The sequence below is a fragment of the Durio zibethinus genome, chromosome 9 (assembly GCF_047325235.1).
Source record: "Durio zibethinus cultivar Kanyao isolate XHJ-2024 chromosome 9, ASM4732523v1, whole genome shotgun sequence".
Taxonomy (NCBI): Eukaryota; Viridiplantae; Streptophyta; class Magnoliopsida; order Malvales; family Malvaceae; genus Durio; species Durio zibethinus.
In genome coordinates this window covers 3,023,879-3,046,200 of record NC_143170.1, presented here as the reverse complement: position 1 = coordinate 3,046,200, position 22,322 = coordinate 3,023,879, and the positions used below count along the sequence as shown (strand labels likewise).

At 32.9% G+C, this 22,322-nt stretch overlaps 1 protein-coding gene and 3 pseudogenes across 4 annotated transcripts; 3 read left to right on the top strand and 1 right to left on the bottom strand.

Moving 5' to 3' along the window:
* The first annotated feature begins 47 nt into the window (after positions 1 to 47).
* LOC111306140 (plant UBX domain-containing protein 8-like) lies at positions 48 to 4,360 on the top strand (annotated as a pseudogene). Its single transcript, XR_016345015.1, has 9 exons — positions 48 to 277; positions 1,318 to 1,379; positions 1,454 to 1,975; positions 2,085 to 2,168; positions 2,430 to 2,627; positions 2,724 to 2,888; positions 3,379 to 3,522; positions 3,593 to 3,662; positions 3,825 to 4,360. The product of XR_016345015.1 is annotated as a plant UBX domain-containing protein 8-like (transcript).
* Positions 4,361 to 5,081: 721 nt separating this feature from the next.
* Positions 5,082 to 8,710, top strand: LOC111315518 (scarecrow-like protein 28 pseudogene; annotated as a pseudogene). The gene has a single exon (XR_016345014.1). The product of XR_016345014.1 is annotated as a scarecrow-like protein 28 pseudogene (transcript).
* A 2,954-nt stretch (positions 8,711 to 11,664) lies between these two features.
* On the top strand, positions 11,665 to 14,478 carry LOC111306129 (F-box protein PP2-A12-like). The gene is made up of 3 exons (XM_022904037.2): positions 11,665 to 12,201; positions 12,691 to 12,809; positions 13,955 to 14,478. Exons 1-3 carry the CDS (start codon positions 11,878 to 11,880, stop codon positions 14,388 to 14,390), a joined length of 879 nt encoding a protein of 292 aa, XP_022759772.2. The 5' UTR covers positions 11,665 to 11,877; the 3' UTR covers positions 14,391 to 14,478.
* A 5,153-nt stretch (positions 14,479 to 19,631) lies between these two features.
* LOC111306117 (protein DETOXIFICATION 49 pseudogene) lies at positions 19,632 to 21,558 on the bottom strand (annotated as a pseudogene). Its single transcript, XR_016345013.1, has one exon. The product of XR_016345013.1 is annotated as a protein DETOXIFICATION 49 pseudogene (transcript).
* Positions 21,559 to 22,322: the final 764 nt, after the last annotated feature.

Genomic DNA, 22,322 nt, shown 5'->3' with positions numbered 1-22,322 from the left:
CATTGCCTTTGGGCTACTTAATTAACTTCTCCAAACAAGGCCTTATATAAGACGGCTCTGCCAAAGCCCACAAGCAAAATTTCCACAACAATTACCTCTTTCATATTTATTTTTTCTGTCTAAATTAACAAAAAAACCCTGAAATTGTAAGCTGCAAAAACATTAAATTAAAAAAGAAAACCCTAATTTTGCAATGGCAAGACCTAATCAAGAAGCAATTGAGACTTTCATCAGCATCACTGGGGCACCCGAAGCCGTTGCCATAGAAAAGCTTGAGGTAGTTTTTGGAAAATTTTTAATTATTATTATTTTTAGCTTGATTATCGAATTGGTTTCTGATTATGGGTTAATAAATGATCGGCTGGTTTCTTAATTTGTTAAAATTAGGGTTTGTATTGCTTTACATTGTTGATTTACTTGGCTGTTTATCGTTGGATTTGTTTGTTGAATATAACTGAAGTTTTATTGTTTGCAAATGGATTAGGATTTTAGTCAATGACTATAATCAATGGGTTATTTTAAGGTTTGAATGAATTATCCGAAAAGTTTTTTTAATTTTTTTTCTTTTTCAATTAGTTGTTCTATGAGTATGTAGCTTATATTAGTCAAATGAATTGGCTTTAAAAAAGAAAAAAGAAAGAAAATAATTGTTATCTGGACACTGTATGGGCGAAAATATGAAGGAAAAAGAGGAGGTTGCAAATGTTTCGTATTTGGAGTTGTGTTCTTATCATGGTATAGGAAAAATGTTTGCAATTTTGATCAGTGATAATGCCCAAGTTTTTGTGAACCTCCATTCCTTAGTCATGCTCTTATACAGGAACATAGAATATAAACACGTGGCAACTAACATGGAGAGATGCCATTGAACGTGGTTAGTGAGGTGCCATTGAAAGTGGTTAGTAATTTAAAAGTCTTGAAGCGCGTGTGTGCGTGTGTGTATGTGTGTATGTGTGTGTGTGTATGTGTGTATGTGTGTGTGTGTGTGTGTGTGTGTGTGTGTGTGTGTTTGCATTTAGACTCTTGAGTGACTCCTCATTTACGGTGATGGTTGAATTGAGGTTTAATTCTAACTAGAAGACTCTGATGTTCATAGGCATCCTTCATTTTGTTGTTTGATTAGGTTTTTTTGTAGGTTTTTATGAAGACAATTGCTCGATGATGAGATTGTTGGAAAATGCCACTTATCATGATCAAATTAACTTTTTGTTGAGTTGAATTTTCTTAGAGTTAATTTGTATTCTTTGCACCTGTTCATAAAATCAAGTTAGATATAACATCTCTCACTTATATGTTAATTATTTTTCTTGGAATCAGGAACATGGTGGCGATCTCAATGCAGCTGTAAATGCACATTTCAGTGATGGAGATAGGAACATGTTTGTCAATTATGTTATTCTCTTTTATGATTAGTAATTCTTGGTTTATAGCTTTATTTATTTTTTGTTCACAGTTCCAGCACAAGGCCAACATCAACCGTAGTTCCTGTATATGATGCCATGGATATAGATGATCCAATTGAAGTTGTACCAAATAGGCCAGTCCTTCCATTTCTCCAAGCATGTAGAACAATGAATCAATCCTCACTTCTTGATCCAACCTTTCATAGAAGTTTCTTTGATGGTGCTTCTGATTTTACAACTCGAGAACCATTGGTTACACATCCAAGAAAGGTGAGAGAGGTACCAATAGAGGTTAAGGATAGCAATGAGCCTTCTGGTCGTTCTGGTCATGCTCCTGCCATTGAGGATGTCTCTGAAACTGCACAAGCTATGGTCCAAATACCCATGAGACTGTTATAATTGATGAAGTGGATGAGGATTCAACTGAGCAGCCTAGACAGCAGAATGATAACTCTCATGACCAACAAGTTGCATCCAGTGCTCCTGCCATCAATAATTTGCCAGACTATGGCAATGACATTGAAGAAGAAATGATTCGAGCTGCCATTGAGGCCTCCACACGGGATGTTGAGGTAAGTTTTAACAAAAAGGTGATTCCAGTATGATTCTGTTGTGGTGCACTTCCTTCTTGTAGTTGTTGTAAATGTTTACTTTACAGATTGCCTTTTCATGTCTGTTCAGGAGTTAAGTGATCCTGGGCCTAGGCATAATCAGTCTCATTCAGAGGATGCTGAACTTGCTGAAGCAGTTTCATTGTCCTTGAAGGTTTGTTGTGCTATACTTTGTTCAGATTGTGTTTTCCTACAGTAATCTCTTAGTTGTTGAGGCTAGCCCACCATCAGGTCCAAGACAGCAAGGCATAAATAATCTCCCATTGAACAATGGAAATGCCTTCCCTTCTGATGAGGTTTAATCCTTTCATAATTAACGCAGATTTCAAATGAGAACTTAAATATACATTCTATTCCATATATTTATGTTCTTTACTAAAATAAATTTTTGCTTGTGCTTTCTACTAAATCTTAGTGGGGAGGCGTCTGTTCTGAGGAACATGATGAGGCAATCATGCTTGAGGCTGCAATGTTCGGTGGAATCCCTGAAAGTGGATATCGTTTTGCATATTCACCTCATCAGTTTATTCGACCTGAGATTTCCAACCCCTGGCATACCCCTTGTCCTCCATCACCTTCTTTGACAGCTCAACGCTTGATACGGGAGCAGCAAGTTAGTTTTTTTTGTGCTCTGACTGAAAGTTATAGATTTCAAAATTTGGGCCAGAAGTATTTGTCTGACGGTTGCCTGCTTACATGATGTATTCAGGACAATGAGTATAATGCATCATTGCAAGCTGACAGAGAAAAAGAGTTGAAGGCATTTCAAGAAGCTGAAGCCTACCATTTAGAGGAGGAAAAAGCTAGAAAAGCTGCTCTTGAAGAAGAACAACGAAAAGAGGAAACGTTTCGCAGGAAAATAGAGGAGGAACAGGTAATTATTATTAGTTATGTTCTGATCATCGGTAAACCAGGGTCAGTCCATTTATTACTGAAAATGATAAATTCTATCTCATATATTGATTTTCTGAGATAAAGGATGAGATTCTAGCAATAAGTCAAAGGTAATTTATTATCTAGATGTTTGCTTTTAAGTTTATATGGGATGTTTAAGATTTTACTAGTAAATTTGTATTAGAAGCAAAACAAACTTGCAAAAATCTTAGAACAGCTATTGTCCTTGTCATTATTTCAAGTCATCCTGTGGATGTCTTACTGGAGATGATATAAATTCATTTTATTATTCAGATAATTTAGGTTCTCTCTACTAGGAAAAAAAAAAGTATTCATCTGTTGCGTTTCTATGCAATCAACACACGATCATGCTATTCTACTCCATTTATGCTTTGTGAATTATTTCACTCACTGTAGATGTATGGTTTTTTTTGGTTCTGAATTGCATCATCTGTGATTCTTACTTGCAGGAATGTGAGAGACAATTAGCTTCAAAAGAAGCTTCTCTGCCTCAGGAGCCAGCAGCCAATGAGGAAAATGCTTTAACCCTTCTAGTGCGAATGCCAGATGGCAGTCGCAGGGGCCGTCGATTTCTTAAGTCTGACAGGCTGCAGGTAAATTTGTGAAGAAGAGTTTATTTCTGTTGCTTTTCCTTGTGCAGTCTTAATACTCAACCTGATTTAGGTTTGGTTTGCAGTCTCTGTTTGACTTCATAGATATTGGTAGAGGAGTCAAGCCGGCCACTTATAGATTGGTAAATTTTTCATCCCAAGCTTTTTGCCAAGTCCCATGTTGTTATTGGCTTCCTATCATTCTAGATAGATTCATGATTTTATTTTTCACTATTTGAGGACAACATTAACTACTGGCCTTCCTGCAAGGAATATTTGCAATGTTAATGTTATCATTTCAACAGGTGAGGCCATACCCGAGGTGTGATTTCAGTGATGGAGAGAGCAGTTTGATGCTGAATGAACTCGGCTTAACAAGCAAACAAGAAGCCCTATTTCTGGAGTTGATATAATATCATCAACTCCTACAGGAATATTATAGAAAATTACTCGAGCATTTTAGTCTATTGAATATGAAGAAATGCATTGAAGTTATGGAATTTCTTAAAGGGTTTGTGTTTGGTTGAAACACATGAAATTTCAGAAGAGGATCAGGATACAACTAATATGACTCAATGTTCAGTATTTTACTTTTGGTAGTGGTGTTCAATTGATTGAAGTGAATATTTTGTATATATGTAGTGATTTATGATATTGAAAAGGTCAGATTACTTGTCATGAAGCAGATTAAATCATGTGCTCTCTTTCTGCCTTCATCAGTTGTCTGCTAGTTGGAAAACATTGTTTTGAGCTCAACCGTTGAAACATGCTTTAACAGCCATGTGGGTTCAGAATTTACTTTGTCAAGGCCATATTTTTATTAGTGTTTTACGTTTCGTTGCATGTCTCTTTTTCACCCTCTTTTACTGGGGTGATTTACCCAGCTGTCTGGCTGTGTGATTCGCTTTTTCTTTTCTTTTTTTTTTTTTTGTACTTTTCCAATTTTTCTTTTAACCTGTCTGGCTGTCTCTATTTTTCGAGATCCTTCGAGTCTTTGTGTGTCTTTTACCGAGCAAACGTCAGAATTAAGGTGACTGCACTTGTCAACCTCACCCAACTAATCGAATGGACCAGAATGACCCTACCCGTGTCCAGCGTGGCAGAATGTTATTGGTTACATAATAGACAAAAAAACCCACCAACCTTGACGAACATAAGCCAGTCAAAGTTCACTGACATAAATAAACAGGAGTGAAAAGACGAAAACGCTGAAAATTTTTTTTGATAGTTTATTATATTTAAATTTAATAAACGAATAAAAATTAAATTTATTTATAAATTATTTGCTTATTTTTTTCGTTATTTTTGTAATTTATTCATCTAATTAATAATTTAAAAAATAAACATTAAAAAAATTAAACTGATCATTCATCGTAAAACCCTCTAATGGCTGCTGATCGTGCACCACGTGTTTTCAATTACCTTAACATTGACAGGTTTAAGGAAGTTAAAAGATGGTAATTTCCATAAGAGGACAAAACAAAAAGTGGAAAAACACAACAGAAAAATAATGGTGCTGTGACCCAACGGTCAAGTGAACGGGAATCAGGAGACAATCACGTGCATGCCACGTGAACTTCAACACTCTCCCCAAAAGAGATTTTTCTGCAAAAAAAAAATCCCTAAAGAATTCACATTCCGTACACCAACTCCCCCTCTAACGGTCATATTTCACCGACAACACTCCAACGGTCACAAAGACTATTATTCTCCATCGTCAGATCTGAAAATCCAACGGTTAGAAAAAACGAAACTTCCTTAGTCTTCTCGAACTGTCCCTTTTTTCTATCAAATGAATCCCAGTAACCCAAAAAAAGAAAAAATTAAAAAGAAAAGGAAAGCAATGATCGAGACGTGAAGGTGAAAGTGGTAGTAGTAAGCTGTGTAGAGTAGTATTCGATAGCAGTAGCAGTAGTAGAGAGAGTTAAAGATGAGCATGAACCAAGAAACATTGTAAAAGCTTTAGCTTTACTAGTATATAAAAACACAAACCTTTTCTGGTTTATGGTTTTTTTGGGTTGTGAGCTTTGAGAGATTTTTCATTGTTGCTTGGTCGTTTTTCAGTTTGTTTTCATGCATGTTTAGTTGGTTTTCAAAGCTGGGGTTTTTGAATTTGGTTTCTGCTTCAGCTACCATGGAGTCGTTGGAAACCTCAAAAGCTGAGATGGGCATCAAAGTTTTTCAGGATTTGCAGTTCAGGTTTGAAAATGTAGGCGTTTTTGTCTCCAATATTGATGATTTTTACACTGTTGATTATAGCCTTTTGGAATGAGTTGTTTGTGAAGGTTTGGGAATCCGATGATCGTTTTCTGGTAGATGTTTTAATTAGTTTAGTCCTTAACAATTCTTTGATTCTTTCTAGGGTGTTTTTGTTTTTTTTTTTTTTGCATTTTCTAATTAATACCTCATTGCATACACAGACGTTGTTCATATAGGAACACCTGAATAAAAAAAAGTTTCCATTTTCAATATTCTTTGATTTGTTTCTGTATTTTTCATCGGATTCCTTTTTATTTTATTTCTTTTGGTTTCTGGAAAATTCACACACTCACTTAGAATTTGTCTATCTCTCTAGATTTGATTTTTTCCAAGTATACTTGCAAAGTTTCATATGAACACATAGGACGTCATACATAAAAAAGAGAAAAAGAAAATTCATACATTGCATATTTTCAAAACTTATAGAAACAAAGAGAGATAGGGAAGAAATAGAGAAAAAAAACTGGGGGAGGGTGAATTGAAAAGAAAAATAAAAAAGAAAATAGGAAGGTTGTAGAGAAATGTTGGCTGGGTGTTCTAGTTCTACATTGCTGTCACCAAGGCATAGATTGAGGAGTGAAGCATCTGCACAGTTTCAAGCTTGTCATTTCCAGACTTCAATGAGCACACAAAGATTGGACTTGCCATGTAGTTTCTCTCGTAAGGACACTTCAAGGTCACAGCCTATTAGGCCTGTTGGCCTTTCCGTGGAGAAACCAACTGAATCCAAGACCAGTGGTTGCTCTCTCAAGCAGAATATCCGGCTGCCGCCATTGACGACTACTAGACAAAATCCATTTGAAGGAAGGAGAGAGATCAAGGATGAGTTTTGGAAGAAAGGTACAAGTTTGAAGAGGTTTGCTGAGCAAGGTTTAATTGATGAGTCAGTCATTAACAGGGCAAAGAGGAAAAAGGGTAGCAGTGATAATGAGAATTCTGGTCATATTCATGAATGTGGTGGTGATAATTTGGGTTTAGCCCAACTAGGTGCTGGAAATTTTTGGTTCCAACAAAGTTTCGCAGGTCAAAATGCTCCTCAAGTTCCTTTTTCTCTGACTTGTTCAGGGGATGAAGAAAGGGTGTATTTTGTGCCTGGTGAAGTGATTTCACCGCCTTTGCCATTGTCAAACAATCCTTGGATCGAATCGGTAATAACTGAGATCACTGATGTCGGGGAAAAGGATGTTGAGACAATCCACAGGCCGGCAAAGGAAGCTTCAGGATCGAGCACTTCTTCAGAGAATCATAGCTTGGGACTTCGGTTAAATGAACAAGCCGCAGAATATGAAGCAGGAAATGGTTCTGGGAATCCTTACCCGCATGAGTATGCTGGTTTGGGGGCTTATGAGGAGGGGAACAGCCACGGGGAGCATCAGGGGTTTGAGCTTGTCCACTTACTTACAGCTTGTGTTGAAGCAATTGGATCAAAGAACATTGCTGCCATCAACCATTTTATAGCGAAGTTGGGGGATCTAGCTTCTCCAAGGGAAAGTGCTATAAGTCGTCTAGCTGCTTATTATACTGAAGCTTTGGCTCTTCGAGTCACAAGGCTTTGGCCTCGTATTTTTCAGATCACAACTCCTCGAGAGCTTGATCGGGCGGATGATGACAATGGTACTGCGTTGAGGCTCCTGAATCAGATTAGCCCAATTCCAAAATTTGTTCATTTCACATCAAATGAGATATTGTTAAGAGCCTTCGAGGGGAAAGACAGGGTTCACATCATAGATTTTGACATCAAGCAAGGGCTTCAGTGGCCTAGTTTGTTCCAGAGTTTAGCTTCAAGGACTAATCCACCAAGTCATGTTAGAGTTACTGGAATTGGTGAGTCCAAGCAACAACTGAATGAAACAGGAGACAGGCTCGCAGGCTTTGCAGAGGCATTGAATTTGCCATTTGAGTTTCACCCAGTTGTGGACAGGTTAGAAGATGTGAGGTTGTGGATGCTTCATGTAAAGGAGAACGAGAGTGTAGCTGTAAATTGTGTGTTTCAACTGCACAAGACACTTTATGATGGAAACGGAGGAGCACTCAGAGACTTTTTGGGAGTTATTCGTAGCACAAACCCTACTGTTGTCATCATGGCAGAGCAAGAAGCCGAGCATAATGTCCTCAGCTTAGAAGCAAGAGTTACCAACTCACTGAGATACTACTCTGCCTTATTTGACTCAGTTGATTCTAGGCTTCCCTTGGACAGCCCGGTTAGGATAAAAATAGAGGAGATGTTTGCACGGGAAATCAAGAATATAATTGCTTGTGAAGGAAGCGACAGGTTTGAAAGGCATGAGAGTTTTGAGACGTGGAGGAAGTTGTTGGAGCATGGAGGGTTCAGATGCATGGGGATTAGTGAGAGGGAACTGCTTCAGAGCCAAATGCTGTTGAAGATGTACTCTTGTGAGAACTACAGTGTCAAGAAGCAAGGGCAGGATGGTTCGGCGCTTACTCTAATTTGGTTAGATCAGCCACTTTATTCAGTCTCAGCTTGGACACCTATTGATGTTGCAGGCAGCTCATCCTCATTTTCTCAGCCTAGTTGATTGTTTCACATTACTTTTTCTTACATACATACCATCTCTTTTGATGCATACAGAAAGGAACACACAATTCGTTGTAGGTAGAGAAATCTGTCATTATTCTTTCATTCTTTTCTTGCAGATAAGATATGTCAGTCTAGCGCCAGTACCATTTGTATGAATACAGTAGCTGCATACTGAGTCAGTTCTTTCCAGGACAGATTTTAAGATTTCGGTCTGTAGTATTGGAGTCAATCAATTTGGTGTTTATTCTTTGATTCTTTTTGTATCATGAAATTCTTATAGCAGTCATTTCATCTTGTTCATTTCTTTAATTTGTTGAAGAATGTAGTTGGACATGTATCATCATCATATATAAAAGGGATTTCGTTTGTGTTCATTCTTCATTCTACATTTCTACTTCGATATAGAGTTAATGGAATCTGGAAAAACCAGATACGTAACTTCAATGACGCCCCATTGTCTTCTTTCTCACCATCACAGTTTGTGTTTATCAAACAAAACTTTGCCTTTTTAACATAATTTTTGTTTTCAAGATACAAATGAAACTGCTAATATCTGTATCAAATATTGATTAATTATGATGATATTTTTACAATTTTGGTCCACCGAAAATTTTCAGTGAAAGTGTTGTCTTTTCATGTCTTTTTCTTTATCATCCTCGTACCATTTGCATGTGCCCATTTTATCATTTGGTTCAATTGTACTACAGCTCATGTCACAGACGTGTAAATGACTCGAAATTACTTGGATTTCACAGGCAAGTAACTCCTCAATTACTGATCTAATATAACCAAGTTCAGGAAAATCGAGTAGTAATTTGAGTCTAGTTTCAGTATAAGCTGATCAATGTTCAATTCAGAGCATTTCCATCGATAATCTCTTCACCTATCAAGATCATCCTGTTGGCAAGGAGAGCTACATTACATCAACCACCATTGAAGGCAAGGACCAAGCAAAGGTTGGTCTGAAATTGTGGGATCAAATCTTACGGGCCCAAATTAAGCTTTTTATCATAAGTCACCAAACAATTAAACAAATTTCAAATCTCTCAATATCATACCAAGTTGCTCAAGAATGGTGCCTTATAATATAATAAAGTAAAATTAATGCTAGAAACTATGAAACTATGAACTTTTATAATGTGCAAAATAGCGTATGGAATAAAAATATAAAGCTGGTGACGAACTCTAGTCTTGCTAGGCTGGTTTTTTTGTTTCTTAAAAGAAAGGAATTGAATATTCTTATTGGGTATTAAACATATACATTTTTTCAATTCATCTATCTTGAATTGGGTTTGAAACTTTAAAAATAAAATATTTTTAGTCCTACAAATTAACGTGTTCATTAGATCGAAAGAAATATTATTAATAATGAAAAATAAACAATTCCATTGATATATATATTGGTAATTAGTAAAGATTTTCTTATTTCTTATTTCGAGGTTAAGTTTATATCCGATTTATAAATAGTATATTAAAGAAAACTATTGATAAAACATTATTTTATTTTTAGAGTCAAATTTAAATAGAATATGAATTTACAAATTGTTTAAAGAAAATTATTAACAATAAAAATCGAACTTAAATTTTACATACGAAATATTCGATTCTTATCAATTCAATCAATTCACAACGACAAATATTATAATGTATTTAAGCTATTTTGTGATATAATTATATTTAAGCTCTAATTACAAGATTCTTAAAACAAATGGAAATTCCTTGGGTAATAAAAGATACACAAAATTTTTATTATCAAAAGAAATAAAATCCTTTCATCCAAACATTAATCTATTATCAAACTAATATTTTTCTTCTTATTGTGCAACTTGAAAACGACAAAATCGACCCACTAGTCCTCTCTTCTTCCTCTTAGCCAAATTGGGAGGCCATTTGCTGACCAATAGACATGTGTTTCCAAGGTGGCCATGCCCCATATTTAAGTGGTTGACATGTCGATATGCTGACTCAGATACACATCGGCCTGGATGTACTTATTTAGTTCATTATTTTTTCTATTAGTATAAATTAGAGGTATAAATAATACATTAATATTCGTAAATTATTCGAATTTGATTTGAAAAAAATTCAATTCGATTTTATTATTATCGAGTCGAGCTCGAACTTAAATAATTTAAGTCATCGATCGAGCTAAATTTAAATATTTTTATATCCTGCTCGAGTAATTCGTAAGCCTAATCAAATTTTTATATTTAAAAATATTTTTATTATTTTAATTAATATAATATCTCAAATTCGAGCTCGAGTATAAATAATCAAATTCTTATTGAATATATGAATCGAATTTATTTTTACATATTAAGAGAACTTAATCGAACGAGCGTGAGTAATTTGATTTTAACTTCGAATTGAACTCGAGTTAAAAAAATAAAACTCGATCGAATTTGAATCGAATACCAAATCACAAATTAAAAATTGAACTCAAACTTAAATTTTTTTTTGTATCAATTTCACTGAACTTGATTACACCTCTACTCTAGTATGAACTCAAATGGAAACGCCCCCACCACTTGTTTGTAATATATTTTGGGGATGGATTCTTGAGAATTTATTGTTTAATTAGCTGACGATGGTCTTAGTACTAAAAGAATGAATTTTTAATGATTTTCCAAAGAGTTGGCAAAACCCATTATTGTCACGCGGTATACTTTTTAATTTGCTTAATTAGGAATGGTCCTAAAGAGAAAATTAAGTTGATATTGTTACCAAATAAAGAGGATATGGTTAAAATAGAGTGGGACCCTGGATTATCTAGTTGAAATTTTACATGCAAGTTTTTAATTTTTTTTTGTAATTTTTTTTAGATAAATATTACTAAATTATAGGTAATTTATTTAAAAATTGGTATTTATTATTTTATTATATATTTCATAAAAAAAATCATAATTCGAAGATATAAAAAAATTATAAATATTGTAATTTTAATTCAAAATTTATTAAATGTTATTTTAAAAAAATAATTATATTAATTAATTAAATTAAAATTTAAATCCGTTACCTCGGATGAAGGAGCATCTAGATTAAGGCAGAAATCTCTTGAAAGCAAGCACCCTTATGAAAATATCAATAATAAAATATTACAAACATAAATTTTCTAAAATTGGTAATTTTTAAAAATCTAATTAGAGGTATTTTTTAAGAGATAATCAGATGTCATCTTAATTAATACTCAGTGGATAAATCAGGGTTAATCCTGTTAAACGAAACAAGCCATGCAAATATATAATAAACTTTTTTTTTTTTAATTTTAATTTTGTTTCAAATATGTGTTAGTCTAATCCAAATCCGACATCCTTCCTTTATATACCTTCCAAATCAGGGTTCTCTCTGACTGTTTTCTCTCTTTTTTTCTCAGTAAACAAGCAGACAAAATGGAAACAAAAACAATCCCTCAAAATGGATTACGCGTCCGTGTTATAAAGTATCACCCCACTTCCCTTTGTCACCTCTCTTTCTTTCTCTCTCCTTCGCTCTTTTATGTATTATCAATACTCTGCTTTAGAACTTTCTAGTCGTCTGTTTTCTTTTTCATTTTTCTCTTGATGGGTGCCGGTTTCTCTGCTTTGTTCATCAGCCAAGACGGTTTGTCATCTGTTTCTTCATCATCGCCCAGTTTGGGGGACTTACCTGAGAGCTGTGTGGCATCAATTATTGGGTATTTGGATCCTCCAGAGATATGTAAAGTGGCAAAGTTGAACAGAGCATTTAGAGGTGCTTCTTGGGCTGATTTTGTTTGGGAATCGAAATTGCCACCCAATTATCAAATTCTTGTTGATAAAATTCTAGGCGTTGTGCCTGAAAATTTGGGTAAGCGAGACATATATGCAAGGCTCTGTGGAGTTAATACTCTTGATGGTGGCGCCAAGGTATGGTTTTTTTAGTTCTGTTTTTTGTTGTTTTTTGTTTTGATGCTGAGAAAAAATGGGATTTGAAATTCTGGGTTTTCGAAGACTCGAAATTTGACTGCTTTACATTTCCTCTGTGTATTTCACTCAGCAATCAATTAGATAATTTTCTTCAAGGGTTTGTTTGCAATTTCAAGTTCCTTTTTTTTTTTTTTAGTTCTGAATAATGTTTCTACTGAATGACCAAGTTGTTTAAAATTTTCCATGATTTGATGCACCTTTAATTGTTGAAAAGGAATTAATCATTTGGATATAGCAACCCTGAGTAAATAAGCTAATAGTGTCGTTAATTTAAATCGAGTTTTTCTTCTTTTCAGAAATGAAACAATCATAAATTCATAACCAACAAGATTTAAATCCTGGGGCTGGGTTTATTATATTTGTTGCTATCTTAACATTCATGGCTTGCCTGTCTTATTGATGGCTTGAGGATTTGGGTTCCTTTTGCAGAAAGTATGGCTAGATAAGAGCACAGGTGGTGTTTGCATGTCAATCTCTTCAAAAGGATTACAAATAACGGGGATTGATGATCGAAGATATTGGAATCATATTCCTACTTTGGAATCTAGGTGAGATACAAGAGCTTATCCTATTTTTTGTGTGTGCATGTTAAATTGAGGAGAATGAGAGGATTTTCAGTTTCTTATCATGAATTTTTTCGATTGGCTGATCAAAATCAAGAGTGTTCTGGGCATATCCTGCCAAATTGATCCAAAGTATGTTCTTTTTTGTTAATTTTTATTGTTAAATTTCAATGTGTTCAGTGGATCTCCATTTTTCAATGCATGATGATGATGATGCTATGATATGGCAGACGTATTCGGAAATTGTTTAAATGGGATTTGGTCTCTCTGCGTACCTGCAAGTTTTCCTCTTTAAAAGCTTGCCTCCTTATGAATAACAAAAACAATTCCTTGATGCTTACCACTTTTGACTTCTTCCCTGTTTTCTCATTCCCATGGTTCCAGTCGTCTGTGGTTAAACCAACCGTCTTTGACATTCAAATCTATATAATATTAAGTTGTGAAAACACTTAATGCATTATTTATATAAACTTGAGGATTTCTTCCACAACCAGTTACAGATCAGTTGCTATTCTCACAAAAAGAATCTTCCTCTTGTTTTTTTAAATCTATGTGTATTACATAATTGGATGGAAACGATAAAAAAAAAAAAAAGGGACTTCATTTTTATTGAGCTTCTTGTGGATATGATTTCTTTCAGTTGCCCAATGTGGTTCATAGAGCCGGCCACGCATAGGAGAAAACAGCTTAGTTTATTAGTGTTGTTATCACCCTGGCAATTCTTAGTAGTTTTGCAAAAATCATATGTGCATTTGTATATTGTCAGTATGCACGAGCATACAACGTTGATTTTTAACACAGTGTACAAGCTAAAGTCTAAGGATTACATATTTTACGAAATTCTGTTTGCATCATTTATGGCATATATAACACTAAGTATAAAGCTGTCTCTTATCCCTAATGATTTTATTTAAGTAATGCCTCACTGCTGGTTGACCTCGTGTTGAAATTCAATATTTTCATACATATTTCCTCTTCGATATTTTTGTAAGGATCAAGCTATTACTTGGTTGAAAGTGGGAATAGATGTTGTGCGAAAGTGCTGGTTGGTTAAATAAATAGATCTTTACCCCATTTGTTGAAATGGAATGCTGGATATTGATTTCAATTTCCTTTTCTTTGTGATTTAGGTTCTGTTCGATTGCATATCTTCAGCAAATATGGTGGTTTGAAGTTGAGGGGGAAGTGGAATTTCCCTTTCCGGCAGGATCCTACAGCGTTTTCTTCAGACTGCAGCTAGGTCGTGCCTCTAAGAGGTTTGGTCGCCGAATCTGCAATTCTGAGCATGTCCATGGTTGGGATATAAAACCAGTAAGGTTTCAGCTATGGACTTCGGATGGTCAACATGCCACATCTCAGTGTACTTTGAGTGATCCCGGAGAATGGTTTCATTACCATGTGGGGGACTTCAATGTCGAGAAGTCGAATTCATCAGCTAAGATTAAGTTATCTATGACTCAAATTGATTGCACCCATACAAAGGGTGGTCTCTGTTTGGACTCTGTTGTCATTTACCCTAGTAAATTCAGAGAAAGGTTAAAGCACGAAGGATTTTTAAAGTGCTAACTAAGCCTATGTAATTAGAAGTTTCTATTTTGTAGAGAGGTATACATATTCAATCAGAGTATAATCAAAGTTCTAGCTGGTTTTTTGAGGGTTAGAGACTTAAAAGGAGTCAAATTGTGTATAAATCATGTTTTCCCTTTAAGAAGATGGTATTTGTGTTTTAATGGATCACTTAGGGATGGAATCGAATCGGATTGAGTTAATATAGTGAAAAGTTCGAGTTTAATTTGAAATTTATTTTTTGAAATTTCGTTCAAGCAATCTAGTTTTAATTTTCAATTTCAAGTTCAATTCAAGAGAAAAATTGAGTTATTGAAATTTGTTCGATTATGTTTGTTTAATAAAAATAAGTTTTGATATTCATATTCTTCAATTATGTGTTTGAAGTTGAGTTTAAATTGATATATATAAAAAAGTAAAATTATAATTGTTTAATTAAAAATTTTAATAAGTTTAATTAGATTCACAAATTATTTTATGTGCATATTAAAATTTTCGAATTCAGTTCGTTAATAAATTAAATTATTTGAGTTTGGGTTTGATTTGATAATAATTGAATTAAATTTAAATTTTATTCAAATTAAATTTGAATAATTTATGAGTATTGATATATCATTTATACATTTATTAACTAAACTGAATTGCTAGTAAATTTAGAGCGGTTTGTTTCCTCCATTTTTTTTATACCAATTAGCTATTACCTCTAAATCCCTGGATATACTACGCAATTTTCCTGGAATTTGCCTTGTCATTTTCAGAGCTTCACTGGGTTTTAACAACAGATCGAACCACAATTGTTCAATTCCATAGATACGAAGGTGTCAGCCTACTGCAACTACTAAAACTTTCTAAAATTATTATATCAATGTATCAAGAAAACCACTGCCAGAAAAAGGGGGCATTCAAACTCTTGCAAAAATTTTCGGATTCAAAGGCAAAACCCCTCAGTTAAACTGGATGCTTTATCCTCGGAACCAATCAAAAGTTGGCCAAAATACAAATAAAAAAAATGGACTTTCTAAACTCTTTGAACTGTGGGTTGGGGTTGTTAGTTTATTATTTTAATTGGGCTAAATTGATTTTATGGGTGGCCTATAATTTTTTAAGATATTGATTTTAATTACATTACTTAAATGGAAACTTTTAATTTAATGCAGTGAGTAATAGATTCAAAGGATTTGAAAATTGCAAGGTAGAAAAAGTTTTGCGCATTAGATTCGACCCTTTGAATTGCCGGTAATTTCTTCTCATTGAATTTATTTTTTTCAAGGTCAGACCAATTTTATATGCGTAGTATATATACTTAGTCTAGGCTTTATATTAATTTCGGCACAGAAATTTATAATTAATATAAGGCGTAATTAAATTCATATATTTCTACAAATACCATAAAATAATGAAGTCATTTAATTAATAAGCGAAAGGTCAAATTCTCCACCCCCACCTATTGTCTTGCCTATTGGTTGTTTTCATCCATATTTAATTGATTTTGTAATTAGCTAGCCATATATTATAATCGTTATTGATTAATAAGTTTGACTTTGAAAAATCATTTATAATTAATATATATTTTTTAATTTATAAAATATGTGCATGATCGGTCGAAGCATTGACCATCATCCATGTCTAACGTTAAAAAAGGTAGCCTCATGCAATGAATGAAACAACCAAAATTTTGCGTTGTTCTTATCTATAATTATTAATTAGTTTTACATTTGTAACATATAGTGCATGGGGTTTTGAAGCATTATAAGGTTAGATGATTAATTATTTCATAAAAAACAAGCATGTCAAGATAGGTAATCTAGTGGATTAGTGGAAGGATTATGCTTAATCGACCACCTATTGGCTTTTTAATTTAAAAGTTCATGTCTTTTGTATAGAATCATTCATTTTTTTTTCTTATTATAAATCATGACAATATATCTTATGTTAATTAGGTAATCCCACACTGTTCATATATATTGGTAGAAGATGGAAGTTTTCTTTTATATTTTTTATAATTTTAATAATTAATACAATGATTAATTTTTAATTAAATATTATTATGTGTGAATTTGGTTTAATTTTATATTATATTTATTTATATATGCTTTAATTAATGATTTCTTATATATAATTATAATATTTAATTATGATAATAACTTCTTTTATATCTAATTTTAAAAAAATATATTTAGTCAGCCGGCGCCACCCTCTTGTATTCTTGCATTTTTTTCAGATAAGTCTTCAACTGCTACTGGTGCAGCCTTCATCATCGGCCATTGTCCTATGGCAGATTTGCAAGTTTCATTTCTGTTGAAAATTTTCTTTTCACTTTTCCATATTTTTAAATACTTTTCATATCTTTTTTTTTTTAATGAAAAAAATACTTTTCATTTCAGTCATTAAAAGTTTCTGTCTTAGAAAAATTGGAACGTTTTTAATATACCGCTAACTCATTTTCTTTTATTACTTATGATCTACACATCTTGCATATAAAGAGACGGCAATTTAGATAAATTAGGTCAAAAAGATATAATTTTAATTAAAAAATATTAAACTTTTTATTTTTTTAATGATAAATTTTGTTTATAGTTGTTCATATAATTTTAATTAAAAAATATCAAACTTGTTATTTTTTAATTATAAAATTTGTTTATAGTTATTCATGATATTTTTGGATATCTTAACTGGAAGACAATGAGGTGAGATTAAAGGGAAGATAGCTTAAACCCGTAATTAAAAGACACGATCAAGGGCTATCAAAATTGTTGCTTCGCAACACGCTCCAATGCTCAGGGTAATGAGTTATTTCAAATAAGCTAAGGAAGATAGGAAGGAAGGAAGAAGAAGGTGGTAAAATGTGTGTGTGAACTTTCTAAGAAGGTAAGCTTAAGTGTGAAATACGAGAATATCCTACATATCTGGGTTTTTTTTATTATCTTATGTATGGGATAATAATCAATGATAAGTCAAGGTAGTTAACAATATATAAAATGTAGTATGAAACTCAAAAAAGATTCACAAAATTATATGTGAGTCACATTTAATGATTTTATATACAGATAAGTTACATTTAGTAATTTCAAATAAATTAAATGTCAAGTGATTGAAGTGACTTTCCTGATAAAATATCAGTAAAACGTTGAATAAATTTTTATTTTGATGAAAAACGAGTTATATTTTTGAGAGCAGATAATGTGACATTCTGATCATACCTTATTTAAGCTACTCAAAGATATGATTCGATTAACTAAATATTAATCAGGATGATCATTGACTAGATAATTTGTGCATAACAATAATAGTTATTTTATATATATAAATGAATTTTTAATCATTGCGCCAACATAAAATATACAGTGTGAATCAAAGGAAATATATGAGTGTCATTTGAGTTTAGAGTTTTTAGATGACTAATTATATTAAAAAAAGTTCCTGAAATTTTAATAAATTAAAATGATAAAAACATAGTTAACCTTTTATATATATATATATATATATATATATATATATATATATATATCAATCTCACTTTGGCCAACTTAGTCAAAATTCAATCTTTGATTAGCTTAAAAAAATATATAACAAGGTCAACCAAGAAGATTGTGTGATTATACAAATGTCAAAAGGCAAATAATTAATTAACCAAAATTATATATATATTTTTTAAGGAATAAAGGCGCCAAACTAATTTATAGCTAATCAAAGGTTGAATTTTGACTAGAAATTTTCTTGGAAAAAGTTAGCGAAAGTGAGATTCAGGTATGGATAGGTAGAATATGAAGAGGGTAGATTATTTTTCATTCTCATTATTAAATTTTTATATTATATTAATTTTTATATCTATATCCAACGAATATTTTAAATTAATTCATATTTTTATTTTCGTAAAAATTTATGGTATAGGTAATCTCTATACTTATAGATTCTTTAAAAAATTAAAAATAATTTTTTTTAGTTTTTTATTTTAAATTTATATATTTGGTAATTTTTTTATAAATACATATTAATATATATTTTAATAAAAATATATTAATTCTAATTAATTTAAAATAATAATTTATATTATTTAATAAAAATTTTATTTATTAATTATATGTAAATATATATAGGGTATAGATACGAGATAAATAATATATTATCCGTTCTCATACTTATACTAAATAAAAATTTAAAATCATATTCATATTTATTTTCATACTCATAATATAATATTCATCTTTATTTATATTTGTATAAAAAAATCAAATTTTTTATTATATATGAATAAAATTAACATTCTTATATTGAGATGATTTTGTCAATAAAATTTCATCAGTAATAAACTTAATTTTGTTAGTTGAAGATTGAGAAAGATTAACTATACATTCAAGTTGTAGCATTGACCAATTTAAGCAAAAAAATGTCTTGGTATGGCATGCAAGACAATCGAGTAATTGGTATTTCTGAAAACAAAACCGACATTTTCTTTTGTTTAGTCAAGAACTAAAACTAGTACTACGTTCACATTGTAGAAAGGTCCTTGAACATCTTCGATGTATCTGATTAGCTGTTTTGACTTGGTAATCATGTCCACAAGAAAGAATGTCTTTGATGCAAGAAATTTATATGCAATCACGCAATTTGCAATAGTTTTGGTTAAAGTTCCAGAAGACAACCAGACTTTTCTTTCTTTTTTTTTTTTTTTAAAGGAAACCCAATTACAAGTCAAATGATTGGATTCCATTTATTATTAAAGGAGATTTTAAAATTTACAAGCGAGATTAATAAAATATTTTTATTTATTATTAATTTATTAATTTTAAATATGTTTGAAATAAATTTTTTTAATGTTATTGTAAAATATAATGATGTACGAGATAAATTTTCTCCATATTTCACGATGATGTAATAATGATCAAAGAAAAGTTTTATTTGGTTTTTTTTTTTTTAATTAAACATGTTATTATCCTAAAGTTAGTGCGAATCGATCCATTTATGAGATGAAAGTGACTAGGTTCGAAGAACCCTTTTTAGCACGTTTGACGGTGAGAAGAAAGCCATTCGAGTCGGCCGTCGCAAATGGTGACCAGTTGGGTAGGGCACACGTTAGAATCCAACTCGTCATGAAGTGTTAAATCCCCACGTGCTATTTTCAACCATGAACTCGTACGCGCCACCCGATAGAGGAAGTTGTTACGCGCAACGCAAAGCCCTTCCAAACAAAACGACACAACTATCATTTGCCGGACGGACCAAGAAATTAACTTCGTACCATTTGCCAACAAAATCTATTTTCTGTGTTTCTTTTCTATTCTGAAAAAAGAATAGAATGCCAACTTTATCCCTAAATTTCAATCCCATCCCCTTTTATACTTACATGAATTGGACCTAAATAAAATTCTATTGGTAGTGTTTTAATCAAATTCAAAACAAAAAGTATTGGTTAGAAATTCAACCCTCCAAATCAGACAGGTAAGTTGTTTTGCTTTATGTCATGTAATAATCCTGAAGATTCTTTGGAATCAGAATCAACTTTCAATGTTCCATCCTGATTGGTATGGTCGTTATCATCATCCACAGGGACGGCTCTGGTCAGTTCTTGTGCCCTCCAGGCTTCAAATTCCCAATTGGTACGAGTTACAATGAACAACATGGTCAGCACACATGAGGCTTGGGCGGCTAGAAGACCAAGCCAAAGACCTTTGAAATCAAACCCAGCAAAGAAACTCAACCATACCGCAATTGGCATGCCTACCAGGTAGAAGCATCCCAGGTTGATATTTGCTCCCAATTTTGGTCTTGCAGTTCCTCTTAAAACTCCACAGCCTGTTGTTTGTGGGCAGTTTCCAAGCTCACAGAGTCCAAGTATAGGCAAAATCGTTGATGTTAAGGCAATGATTTCTGGGTCTTCGGTGAACATCGTAGCCCATTTTTTTCTTACCAGTATAGTGAAAACCAAGGCTGAAAGTCCTAGTATGAAGCTCGAAGAGAGGCCAATGATTGTAGCCAGTTTTGCTTTCTTTGGATTGTTAGCTCCAAGTTCATTTCCAACTCTGGTTGACACACCAAAACTTAAGGAAGATGGGAATGTATATATCAAAGATGTGGTTTGAATCAAAATGCCCATTGAAGCAACGGTTGCTTGTGGATTTAACAACAACCCACATAGCAAAATCATGATTTCATACCACCACCATTCCAGGCAAACTGAAATGCAGCTTGGAATGGATAAATTCAATAAATATTTCCAACCTTTTAAGCACTCTGAGGAAATTCTACTCCATGTTTTCTTGTACACCCCGGAGATTTTAACGTAAACGATCAGAAAACCTACGAGATTGAAGTTCGTCCAAATGGAGCCCAAAGCAACGCCTTTGATTCCAAGATTGAGCACCGAAACAAGAAGGTAGTTAATGGGAATGTGAAGAAGAATAGCTAGAGTAGAACAGTATGTCAGAGGCAGAGTTATAGACTGGGTCCTCAAATATGTACGCAAAGGATGCAAAATGGATTGTGCTAGAAGATCGGGTAGAGAATAAAGAATGTAGGATTGAGCTTCATTGGCAATATTTTCATCTTGGCCACAAAAGAGAAGGATATTTTTCATGTTGAACCACAAAGAAGCTATAACGATTGAAGTCAAGAGAAGCAGAAGTATCATTCTTTGCATGGTGAGGCCAAGAAGTTTGTATCTTTTGGCCCCAAAAGCTTGGCCACAGATGGGTTCCATTCCCATGGCAAGGCCAGATAGAACTGAGTATCCTGTGATGTTAGCAAATCCAATAGCAAGCGAGCCGCCGGCTAAAGCGAGTTCCCCCAGACGGCCAAGAAACAACATGGAAATCATGGAGCGAGAGTAGAGCAAAAGCCCAGTGAGTATCATCGGAAAAGCTATGTTGGATATGCATTTTGCTTCACCAATTACAAGAGAGAGACATGTCTTTTCTGAACTCTGGTCTTGTTTTTGTTCTGCTGGGTTCTTGGGGTTCAAAGGAGTTAACATGTCTGTTTCCTGTACTTTTATTGTAGTAAGATTTTCGTGGTCCAGACTCTGTTTGCTAGATGAGGAGAAGCAGCACAGGATTCTGTACTTCTTTTGAACTGAGGGTTAAAAAAAAAGGATAGGGTGACCCAGAAAGGAATTTGGGGTGGCTGCTAAGTTTGTGGGTTTTTAATCTGTGGAGACACAAAGGGGCACAGTCTTTTACACCCAACCCCAAGACGGCCTTTTAAACAGAGAAAAAAGGAGCGAAAAGAGTTGAAGGATGAGCTTTCAATTTCCAACTCAAATTCCTTTTATGACTACCCACGAGACGTCAGCGCTGATTGGGGGTTGCAAAAGAAAGGTCAATCTCTCGTCGGATATTATCAAACATTCAACTTAAAATTAATTAATAATAAATAAAAAATTTAATTAAAATTTAAATTTAAAAAATATTTTATATTTATTAGATATGAGATAATATATTTAACAAATTTTCATTAAAACAAAAATAAAAAAAATATTTCATGTGATAATTTAAAAAAATAATAAAAAATTTTGATTTTGATATCATATTTAATATCTAATTTAAAATTAATTAATAATAAATAAAAAAACTTAATTTAAATATAAAATTATAAAATATTTGATATTCAATACGATAACCTATGATGATCATCTTTAGTCTACATCAAAATAGAAATGCTTCACCAGTGTCAAGTTTTTATGAGGAGAGCTGTTTACACTTTTAGCCTTTCCTTTTTCTTCTAATTGGGATACAAAACACAATTTAACCTTCAGCCTTTTATTTGATTTCTTTAATTAAGGGGACAAAGCATTTAAGTTTAACCCTCAAAATTTTAATTGATTGGTTAATGGTTATGTGTTCTTTTTAAGGGTTCCAAAAGGTTTTTAGTTGAGGAGACAAAAACGTTTATTTAGACATCAGATTCAATTTGATTTTAAAAATAATATATAAAAAT